At 43.1% G+C, this 12,231-nt stretch overlaps 1 protein-coding gene across 2 annotated transcripts; it reads right to left on the bottom strand.

The window, feature by feature from the left end:
• Positions 1-1,925: 1,925 nt before the first annotated feature.
• On the bottom strand, positions 1,926-11,872 carry tbx18 (T-box transcription factor 18). 2 transcript variants are annotated; one of them, XM_040018174.1, is made up of 8 exons: positions 10,782-11,872; positions 9,440-9,599; positions 8,963-9,064; positions 6,932-7,103; positions 6,347-6,514; positions 5,295-5,359; positions 3,888-3,982; positions 1,926-3,698 (listed from the first exon to the last, which is right to left on the bottom strand). In XM_040018174.1, exons 1-8 carry the CDS (start codon positions 11,014-11,016, stop codon positions 3,157-3,159), a joined length of 1,539 nt encoding a protein of 512 aa, XP_039874108.1. In that variant the 5' UTR covers positions 11,017-11,872; the 3' UTR covers positions 1,926-3,156. The 2 variants fall into 2 exon arrangements, with proteins under 2 accessions (XP_039874108.1, XP_039874107.1); XM_040018173.1 differs by having other exon boundaries at positions 9,440-9,602; positions 10,782-11,871.
• Positions 11,873-12,231: the final 359 nt, after the last annotated feature.

Raw genomic sequence — 12,231 nt, 5'->3', positions numbered from 1 at the left:
CTTTTGGTTTTAGCTGACAAGGTGTACAGGTATTCATGGTCGTCAAGGGACCAATCCTGCATTTTTCCTTTGGCCTATTTCGTTGTGTTTGTTTGTTTTTGTTTTTTTTATATTGGCACCTCTGTGTTCAGGACATTGTAAGTCATGGTCATAGCATGAAATATGCTAAGAATGCAGGATCTGGGACGATGAGATCGGAGTAAAATATTTCCTCCTGTGATGGTGTTACAGATGTAATCTTCTTTAGATCCTGTCTTGGTCCTCTTGTCTCAGCATCAGTCTGTTTGATGTGTGGGTACTCCTACACTGTGCTGACAGTGTTCTTCGTCACCAGATGTGACCTACTGGCCTTTCTACCATTGCCGTGAGATCCACTGACATGTTACTCAGAGCACCTGACTAGCATTTGGGAAATGCTACTTTGTAATAACAGCGAATCTCATGGAGCATATTTGTTTTTTTGTGCATGTTTAATTTCTGATTAGACTTTGAATAGATTTATATCAGGATTCCCTGAAAGTCTCATGCTAAAGAGACACATACAGGTCTTAAACACACAAACACACTGTTCCCTTCATCCTCCTCTGTCCTCCCCTCCTGTTCTCTTCCCTCAGGCAGATAGCATCAAAGATCTGTCACGTCGGCACCTGGTCTTACACAAGTGTTAATGTCCCCACCTCAGCTGAGAATCACCGGAGCACTGACGCCAGGCTGAAGTGTGCCTCTGTGATTCGGTGTATTTTAGCTTTAAATGTATTTTACCATTGCACCTGAGATCAGAAGTCTACTAAAGCTGTTTTCAGAAAGAAGGAGGTTTAAGCAGCATTGTGTTTAAATATCCGTGTGCGGTGCGTATATAACAGGCAGAGTTCCAGCTCCTGCCGCTCGGACACAACAAGCCAATCATTCCTGAGTTCTAAAATAAGCTCCCCCCCCCCCGCCATCCTCTTGCTCTCCCTTCACATGTGCTCCTCTCGTCAGCACCTCTCACCTTCAGAGTGACAGGAGACAACTGATGAGGAGCTGAGGAGGAAATGGGCGACATCAAGAGGGAGTCAGCAAACTTTGAAAGGGGAGAAATGGGGCCGAGTAAATCAGTTTTAAATGGGCAGATTACCTTCTATCTATCACAGCTAGCTACTAAAGAGGCTGTTGTAGTTGTTGGCCACATGATTGTTACTGTGATTTGCTGCGAGCTCAGACAGTATGTAATAAATTATTGGACTTTGTAGTTACAAATACCACCAAATTTATATTGTACCTTGACTGCATTCTGAATGTTTCTCCCTCCTCCATTGATCAGTGTTTCCTGTCTGTGTGTTTGCTCTCTATTCTAGGAGCCAGTGCAAATAATTTCATTGTGTAGTTGATGCAAGTTTCCCATTTTGGGGCAGCTGCTACAGTTTCTGATGTTTGTGTAGCTTTAGTGTGGACAGAGCCTCTCAGTATTAAGATGAGCTTAAGATAGCTGTAGATGTAGTTGTCTTCTCACATGAAACCCTGCTTCATCTGGCTTTCTTGGGAACTCTACTTTTCCGGGTGTTAGAGTACATAAAGACTCAAAATTTTGGCTTGTGCACATAACACATAACTTTGTGTGTGCATATATGTGTGCGTGTGTGTGGGAGAGGATGGGGGTGTCAATTCTCTGGGATCCACATGAACTTTGAGACTGTGAGGTCACACACTCGCTGACAACTCAACCACCTGTTGCCCCCCCCCCCACCACCACACGCACATGCACGCACACACAAGTGTGCACAGGGACACACATATCCACATCCTTACACCCACATCCACATTCATAGCACACCCTCTGTCGTAAGACTCGTCACTTCTGCAGACTTGGAGTTGAAATGAGTGGTGATCGTGACGATGGTGTTTGAGAGCTGCGCTTTCTCTCTTTTGTTCTGGGATGTTTTTCATTTTTCTGTGAAAAAAACGGCTACTTTGTCTCACACACACACACACACACACACACACACACACACACACACACACACACACCGGCAGTTATACTCAAATACAACTAGGCGTATTTTCTTGAGGAAATATTGTATTGTGATTGCTTTGATTTAAAAAAAAAAGTGTAAAGAAATTGTCGTGCCCACACGGACATGCATTGAATTTCATTACAAAACCACGTGAAATCAGTTAAATTAGTAAGTTATTGATTACATTCAAACATCGTGACACGTATACATATATTTTATTTGGCTCAAAAAGGTCACAGAACATGTTAATGTCCTCAGGCCAAAGGGCTTGTTGTTATAGCGCATTTGCAAAGAAAAGCTTTTCAGTCAAGTTCAGGGTAGGGTGTCCCATACCTGACCCAGTCTTAAGAGCAGAAGCAGGTGCATCGGGGTTTTTAAGTGCGAAGGGTTGCACAGCCCTTTATATACAGAAATCTCCTCCCGCCCACCTCCCCCCTTATATATACAGAGTCATGTACTGTTGCTTCTCTGTCAGACATGAAAAAATACATTTAAGCCTTAAATCTTTTCATTATCCACTCCTCTCTACAGTTTTACCATTAGACCACGACTGCCACCAGGAGAACTCCTATGGTCTGTTGCGGCTATGACGTCATTAAGTAATTATACGTCCGACCCCGAGTGTTGTGTGTAAAAAGTGTTTTTGAGTGGTGAACAGGCCCTGCCATTAGTGCATAGTGATCGAAGGAACAATCGTGCATGTAATGAGAAAAACTTTGATGGTGTTTAGTAGTCCCGCCCACTGTAGGCAATGATAGAGACAAAGGCAGCACTGTATGAGTATCATAGTTACTGTTTCAGGGCAGAGGATGAAGTGCTTGCTTTGATTCTCTGGGCCACAACGGTCTGAGCCCAGTCCAAATTCAGTCAGTGTGTTCATTCGTCTGGACTCCTTAACCACCACTGCTGCTTCTTTAGTGACCACTGCAGGTCCACAGACATGTCATAGAAATCGTGCGTGAAAACAAAAGTAAAAATTATTTCCTTCAGGTAAAGCTTTAACAAGCTCATATATTCACAGAGGCAAAAAAAGCCTGCTCTGTCACTTCTTTCTGTCTTCAGCGTGATGCTTGATCGTTAACTCAGAGAGTGTTCGGGAACAAAAGCAGCACACACCCAATCCAGGGTGTCACTGTGTGTTTGTGACAACCCAGAGTCAAAGTCAGCCCATGTGAGCAGTGACCTGCGAGGCCCCGCCTCCCGACTGGCTCCCTGCCAGTCCCAAAGTCCGAGAATCGAACAAGAAGCCTTGCTGTCCTCCGCCGAGCACACCCAGACTGTCCGTTAAAGTCCCACTGGGCGACGAGCCAAGGAAGGCACTCTGGTGATTGGCTGTGGCGGTGGCGGCCATTTTATCAGGACTGGCAGCGAGGCGCGGCGAAGAGGGAAATGTGTAACCATACAGGCTGTAGGGCGGCGTGTGGAGGCGAAGGCCGGCATAGCCCTGTGAGGTGGGGTTGGAGAGATAGCCGAGCTGAGAGGCAGGGAGAGGCAGGGAGCAGAATCCTTCGGCTTCATACGCAGATGGACCTCTGGGTGGGGGGAATGGCTCTGGGGCGTTACTGTAACGGTGGAGGGGGTGTGCCGGCCGGCTACAGGTGTAGTCCGGTGGGCTGAGAGGGCAAACTTGGAAAGGAGATGAGCACGGGGATGTGGAGAGCAGGTGAGGCGATGCTCCAACCGCTGCATGAGTTCCTGGGACTCCTACAAAATAAGAGCAGGATAAATGTTTACAGCCATGGCAACCTGTAGTTATGACCAACCAGTCCTCTGTGAGTGACTGATAAACACTTTCATGGTGTGAATAAGGACGCCCATCACAAACAAAGATTTTGTCTTTAGGTTGGATATCTTATGTTCACTATCCAGAAGCTTCCCGTTGTTGAACTTTACCTTGCTTGGTCATGCCAGGGATGTCCTCAAATGTGAGTGTTCGGAGGGATGGACGCCAGAATGCATAAGACTCAACCAAAGCCTCCAAACCCATCCTGCAAACACACGCAAATGCACACATTAACACTTCACCGTGAGCTCTCCCAACCTTCTAATGTCTGATGCAGTGGGAACCTCTCTTTCTCGCTCTAACTCAGCACGCCTCACTAAATCGTGCATTTCGCCCAACCACCTGGCGGCCATCTTAGTCGCCTGTGGGGCCCTCCTCGCCATCTCCATGGAGACCGCAGGTAATGAGGGGCATAAACGCCAGGCTTCGATTGGCTGCTGCTGGTTGGGTGCTTGTGTGTAATTGCTTTCACACGGCTTTTACGGGCGAATCAGGACGAAGGAGCAGGAAGCCGCAGCAACGATTTATGAGGTGGGACTCTCCTTCTTCCTCCTCCGCCCCCCACCCCAAATCTGAGCCTCCATGCTCTTCTAGGTGGGGCGGAGGGTTGCTGTGGCGGGTGGGTAATGCGAGTGCTCTGTTACCCCTCGTTAGCGTGAGGATAAAAGTCTTCCCCCCCGCGGGGTTGTAGCCACGGTGATAATTTAGACAAGCTGCCCGGAGCGGTTCTGTGTGCTCCAAAGCAGCCTATCAGAGCAGAAGTTTATTTAGCAAACTGCTTAACTCTTCCTGTAATATTTAAGAGGAGGGTTTTTTTTCAGCCTTCCTGAGTTTAACTTTTATAGGGTCAGCTGTCAAGGTGCCTGGGTTATCCAGTTTGCCGTTCTCTACCTTCCTCCCTCTCGCACATTCCCTCTGCTTCCCTTCCTCCGGCTCTCCTCTCTAATGATTTCTACGAGGCCTCAGGGGAGTGGCTGTTTGGAGACTGCTAGAGTTTTACTGCTGTGTTGTTTTAATGCTGTGTTTATATATGTTTAGAAATGTGTTTATACAGATTTTCTTCGGGACACTCTTGACTTTTATTATTTTGCTGTTGATGTTTATGTTCCCGAGGCTGGCTGGAATCTGACGCTCCATTTAGGCTCGCAGACAAAGTTACAGCATGTGCCTGTAACAGTGCAATTGCAGGAATTAATTTGCCTTTAAAGTTAGCACATTTGAACGAAAACGAATCACCACTCTAACCATAGCTACGTGCCACGTCTTTTTTCAGCTTAGTCCATTTCTTTTTCCTTTTTTTTTTGCCCTTCAGGACAAAATTTAATGGGAGGCTGTAGCACATTTTCCATTAGGAAAAAAATAAATAAATAAATACATAGCTTTACTCCTCATAAAATCAGACTAAAATAGCAGTGACAAAAACCACATGCAAGCCAAAATATGAAGCAGTCATGCATCGCTCACTACCCCTAATGCACCAGATAATGTGCAAATCTCTGCGGTTAAAATGAACTCACCGGTTTCTGCCAGAGTCTCTGAAGCCTTTGGCAAATGGGTTTCTGTCAATTTTCAGCCTTGTAATCTGAAAAAGCAAAATAAGACTCTAATTATTTCCTGAAACTTTGTTATTATGAAATCAAAGATAACGCACTACGCTATATAATACCACTTCCAGCCAAAATGTTTTCTTTCTCGGAAATCTTTCAATCAGGTCTATAAATAAATTCATTCGTGAGCATGCGTACTTGTATGTTTCTTTGCACATTTATGTGACTTTGTGTGGGTTCATGCATGCATACATGCATGGAGTTAATGTCTGTGAGCCTGTTCAGACTGTGGGTGGTGTTTAAGGCCCAGCTCTGTGACCCTCATCCAAAAGGACTTTTATAGACATCACCACCATGTTCTGACTCCAGCCATCATGCACTGCAGGCCAGCAAACCTCAGCTAACGTCCTACTTCAAAGCTCACATGGAGCAAACATGTGCAAAAACACAGAAAAGCTGCAGCTTTCCTCACTGAAAACAGAAAATATAACAATCTTAAGCTATGTGTGACAACGTAAGCGAATATCACTATTATTTCTTAACAGCCCGTCACATAAGCCTTTATTTGGTAAACTGCTTTAACAGCCTGCGGAGGAGTTTCCAGAGGACTTTATTCTGTTTATTTTGTAGAGCATGTACATGCATAGACAGTACACGCCTGCTGACAGAGATGAATCTGCCTTTAAATGCAAAACATAGAACATGTGTGATGTTTTTTTAATATCCCTGTAAAGCACTTTAAAATAGACTATCGGCTTAAAAAGTGCCATATAAATACATTTTACTTACTTACTTACTAGGAATTAAAATAGCTTATCTTTACACTGCATGATGAGCTGCACGAACGTATATTAAACTTCTAACATCTACTTCACAACCACAACATCCAAAATGACATCATGTGTTTTCAAATTCACAGCACATCGTAGCAGCACACACTGGAAATGTGACTTTCTTGGCGACTGTGAGTATTTTGTTATATTTAGTTTATGGGTCTCTACACAGGAGTTCAGCTGAGCTACCTGTTGGTTCTGATACGCCGTGACAGTGGTAAACACGGTCTCCGGGAACGAGAAGGTGCGCGTGCCTTCCCCTGCAGGGATGGTCCTCACTGGGGATAACTCTTCTCCACACTCCTTACGGATTACATGGACCCGCGGCTGGTATTTGTGCATGGAGTGCAGAATGATCTGAACCGGGGGAGGGAAACACATTGATTGAGGCTTGGATTATGTAACTGCTATTTTATGTGTTTCATAAAGCATGGCTGGGGAAAATGGACATGTAGCTTGTGGGTGCACAAGATCTACAGACCTACACTGTAAAAATAAAGAAAGAAAATTAAATAAAACATGAAAATGCACAGAACATTAAGTCATGTTCAACTCAGACTAGGAAACTATGAGACTTTTACTATTTCATATGAGATGAGACTTTTTAATATTAGATTAGAAATGTACATTTTATATAATAGCTCATTGTGAAATTGAATGTTTTGATTGTAAATAATATGCAGTCATATTATTTGCTACAATAGTAGTATATCATTTCATACAACAGAGCCACATTACAAATGTGTCACACAAGTGTGATGTGCTGCTACATACATGTCCTTGGTCATCCAGCTCGTTGTTGGTCAGTTTGAGTTTGTCGAAGCTGATCACCTGACGCATCCACGTCTCTCCTGAGGCCGGGGAGTCCGGATGGATGTATACTCTGGGAGGCACAGGGGAGTCGGCATTCCCCGCTACCATCCACTTGGAGCTGTGATACACGTACCTACACAATTCACACACAAGACAGTGAGTGAGCACGGTTTCTGTCTGAATGAACGTATCATTTACAAATCAAAAGATAGACTCGATACTTCGGTAACTGATGAATAAATATACAGTAATAAAGAATAAAATGTTTTCTTACAAGGGAGTGAATTTACAAAAGCATAAAACTTTAACACTGAAATCTAAGTTCATATTTTACTCTTTATGACTTTAGGGCCGGACTGGACTCCCCCCTCCAGGCCACAGGTTGGACTCCACTACAGGATTAATGCTCTTTTTAAACAAACAGTATTTTCCTTCTGTTTGATCCACGGCGCTTTGACACCGGACGTTCTGAAGTGCGCCAAAGTTTACATAATGCATTTGTTATATGTTCTATAGGCAGATGGACCAGTAACGTGCTATCCGGCATGTCATTCACTTTAAAACGTGGTATCCTATAAACTGAATTTTGAACCTTTGAAATGACACCCACGCGGTTTATATCACGCAAAGACTTGGCTGCACGGATACCGCTGCAATAACACGCCGTTTTCTTCTGCTTTGTAACGACTTTTGCTGGTTTGACCTTCCAGGGTGGAGAGGTTAGGTATCCAAACGGTCCTCTCCAAAAGGGACGACAAAACCGCCGTGACAAAACACCGGTGCCAAGCACCATTTGTGGAGGCAAAGCTGAGGTTGCACAATTGAAAAATCCTGGGTTGTACCAAGAACAGAGTGTATGGAGTCTAAATCAGGACTACATGCTAAAGAAAATTGCTGTGCTGTTGCCATTTATACAGTACACGCGTGTGAGAGTGTATCTTTAAGCTACAGCGCTGTGGGGTACAGCTTTCATTCTTTTGGGGACATTTTTCGCGATTCGTTTTTTCGCCTCGAAATCGCTTTTCTGTCATTGGGAATGCGTCGTGTGATTTGCCCAAATTCCTTATATTGTGCTTTTTTCCGGACAAAATGGAAATGAATTTGTTTTTTTCAGAGCTGGATGACACAAAACTATTGAACTATTTTAAGAATGACGTGTTTTATTGCTTAGTATTAGCGAGACCTTTAAATCCTAACAGCACATTTAAAATAATCATGTTAACAATTGTTTTTTATCAGTGCATAAATTCATCCTTTAACTTTTGGCACTGAATATATCCAACCAGTTCATTATCATGCCCAGTGATTCATCAAAACACTTGAATATAAGGTTTTAAGGATTAAAACAATTCAATTCGACATCCCATCACAAATCAATAAAAAGTCTGTGGTTAAAACTTACGTGGGATTAGAGAATTACATCACTGCCACACTTAATCTACCTTTTAGCGCATTCTTTATCTGAAAAGTTCAGTCAGCAAATGAACACCAAGATTATGCCCTCATTTTTTCAAAAAGTAAACATTATTTAAAAATTACTTTTTAAAATATTTTGTACAGAATTATAAATTTAATGAGATGGTGTACATGCCATAATTGACATTATTACATATTATTAACTCAAAAAGTCCATCTTTTTGTTAAAATAAAGCTGAATATGTTCTTTTAGTTCACATTTAATTTGTTTTTTTGGCGCCGACCACAGTCCCTCACGTGATGTCGCAGGACTTGTGTCATGTGACTTTGTTTTATATTTCGACAGGGATTGCTTTGACAAGTCAAAAATAAAATGGTGTTTCAAATATCCCAGTGTACTCAGATTTACTGGCACTCTATTCTGTTTTTACTTTTTCCTTCATTACGAGATTTGAAAAATAGCTTTTAAAAATTCTGACAGCAGGATCTCAAAGTTTAAGAAGCAGCATCTTTACGATTTACGAGCTTTGGAGTAAGTGTGCACGGGCCTGTGGTGGAGCTTTTTGTGGGTCTTACCTATATCGTTTATTGTCCACGGGGATTATATCCATGGCGATGTAATACTGCTGATGTGGATCCAAACCCGTAATCTTCACACGCATAGCGGGGAACATCCGGCTGCCAGGAAAACCAAAATCATTCTTTTGCAACACTCTGTCATTTTTTAACTGGTGAATAATATATTATTCACCATCACAAAAAATGCATTAATAATAGCTTAATTAAAGAATCAATGCAATAGAGTTTTGTTTGGCTTGGTTAGAGAGATAAACTCTCTAAATAATTATTTTAATAGCAATTTTGCTCACTTTTCAAATTATCATCTGGTTCACTGCCTTGCTCATTTAATTTCTACGAATCGTGCGTCTTATTTCTTCTTATATATTTGATATTGTTTTCATCTTTAAAAATGTTTTTTTCTCTCAAGTTTCTCATTTCTTATTTTCTTCAGTCACCCATAAAGTTACGCATTCACGCGAATCCCTGTCTCACCGTCCGGCCTTGGTGATGATCATCTCCGTGCCAATCTCGTGGAACCTTTTCCACAGGTCTGATCCCTGCAGGTCCACGCGGGTCTCCTCTCCGGTCCCGGTTACCGGCGCCGTGCACAGAGCTGCGGGCTGCGGGCTCTCCAGCAGCGCGTCGTCGCTCTCTGCTGCACCGAGATGAATTGAGATTGGCACGTGTTAATTGTAACATTCCATCACAAGCCAAGCGTTGTTCACGAGGTGTTGCATTTCACTCTTGTTGTGTTAAAACAAAAGAAAAATAAATCTGAACGGGGTTAAAGCGCGGTAACGTCACACGGTAACGTCTCAGCAGAACAAAGGAAATACGTTGAAAGCCTTATGCATACTTTAATTTACAACACAATTATTTCAGAAGAGCAAGAGCGAAGTAAATATTTTTAAACCTCTGGCAGTTATTTCTGTCTCTACGATTTAATGTCACGCTATTGATAGATAGCCTTTAAAAAATGAAAACTATGAGAAAGTAGAAATATCTGCATGCTTAAACACCGTCTCGCACTCAGTACTGACCTTAAAAATGTTCAACGATTTTCACGCCAGTGCTTGAGTTGAAACCTGTTTTAATACTGAGGATATGTTCAGAGGAAGCACTAACAGCGGTGTTTATGCGTCTCGCCGCTGTTGTTATTTGTGCTATTCAGCACAGGCCTCCCCAAGTGGTAGAAATTTATGGACATTAGACATGGGCCTAACGAGGCAAACTAACACAGAGACTCCTCAGCCAAATGCATTGTGAACTTACAGCGGGTTTAAATCCTAATTTGTCCGGGCCAGTCGGTTTATTTCGTCTGCAGACCTCTTAGTATCCTTTCCGTGGCAGTTTCCCGGCCTTTATACGCTGCTAATTGGCGTGTTTATGATTGCAACACAACTCATAAAGCCTCTCACATTAGTCACACTCACACCGCTCATATTTACTAGACCAGAGCAGTGATGTATCACAGTCTCACCGTGCGGCCCCGAAGGAAGCCTATTATTGTTTTACTTTATAAACGTCATCTTTTTTATGCTTATGACCGAATTCTAGTCGGTGACGAGAAGAAGAGAACATGAATTATTATGCAGGCAAGGGGAAAATGCTCATGAATACATAAGCGAGGATCAGGATTTTGGTCTTCTGATATAATAACAGAATAACAAATGTGCGCGGGCAGCAGCTGCACAGTAATTAACCAGCTTAAACAAATGCATCCTATAATGATGGAGTATGAGCGTCAAGTAATAATTTTATAATGCTGACATGTCAGACACCTATTATTATTATTATTATTATTATTATTATTATTATTATTATTATTACTTACGGGATCCGCCACTTCCACATTCAACTTCACTGCCCCGGTCGCCGGTACACCCTCTGTCCGCCCGTAGTCCCGGACTCCCGGTTACATCAGACACATCTGTTTCGTCCTCGAAGCCGGGGGACACGACCTCCTCCCCGCTCGTCCTGCGGCGTTTTTCCGCGCCGATCAACGCTTCTACTGAGAATGCATGAGCCTTGACGCTCAGCGCGCACGGGGACCTGCGCTTCTCTGCCATTTCTCCGCGTCTCGGGACAGAGGAAGGAGACGAAGGAGATCGCTCACGAGCTTGCAGGCCGGGAGCAAGAAAAGTTCAAAACCGAGGAAGTCGCAAAAAAAAAAAAGGTGATCCACGCTGGCAATCCCGCGCCAAGGGCAGGGTAGTTTCTCCGTGCTTGCACGGAGCAGCTGACGAGACAGAAGAGCCTGGGGCGAGCTGTAATGGTGTCTCCGTTATCCGTAGGTGCCTTGCGGAGTTTTGGAGAGTGTCAACAACCGAGCTTAGAGGAGAGTCGGGGAGAGGGACCTGTCAGTCACAGAGCAGAGCAACCAATCATGAGTAATCACAACCCCCCGGAACTTTTCCTTTGGTCCCGCCCGCTGTGGGGGCCGCTCGTGCCGCCTTATGTGGTAAAAGTAGAGCTGGTGAATGAATCATGTCTTCAGGCCAAGGAGAGCTAGGAGCGTCTCTCCGGGGCATTGCGCGCATTTTGACACACCGGCCCAACATGCTTTGCATATCTGGCCATTAGTAGCTCCTGCACGACTGGACCCCCCCTCCCCCAAATAAAAAAGTCCTGACAGAACTATCATACAGACTGAATCTTATACTGATTATTTACCTCAAAATATCCATGATCATAATACGAGTATGGAATTAAATTTTGTTGTGTAAAATACTATTTTTGTGTATTTAACAAGTCTTTAAAAAAATCCCAACTATGTCTACTGAACACAAGAGCTTTGTTGTGTACCATTTCACGTGTATTTTGGCATAAATGTCATGGCAACAGTGCCATTAACTTTAGTTACATTTCGATTTTTTCTTTTTCTACAACAACTCAAATATGCAACTGTAAAAAGAGAAACTAGGCAATTGCTGCACTAAAAACAACCGTATGATAGCTGCACACTTAACCCTGAATCTATAGACTATTTAAAGGCTAATGCAATAAGTATTAGTCTCTTAGTCGATAACGTAATAACAGATATGATAATGTCATTATAACGATCATGATCTAATCGGCGCTTTTGCTATTTTCTTATGAAAAACGTAAATCACGAGGTAATATTTCCGTCTCAAACTGAACCCGAGTCTAACAGTAGCTAAATGAAATATTTGGGAATATGTTTGAAATACAGGGGAGAAATGAGTGAATGCAACCAGCTGGATAAAATACATGGATGAGTTTGACTCGCTCTTACTGCACGCGTGGAAATAATCGTGCGCATT

This window comes from Simochromis diagramma, unplaced genomic scaffold (genome assembly GCF_900408965.1).
Source record: "Simochromis diagramma unplaced genomic scaffold, fSimDia1.1 OVJJ01000802.1, whole genome shotgun sequence".
NCBI lineage: Eukaryota > Metazoa > Chordata > Actinopteri > Cichliformes > Cichlidae > Simochromis > Simochromis diagramma.
The sequence above is the reverse complement of the archived record's forward strand: the minus strand, read 5'-3'. Positions and strand labels throughout refer to the sequence as shown.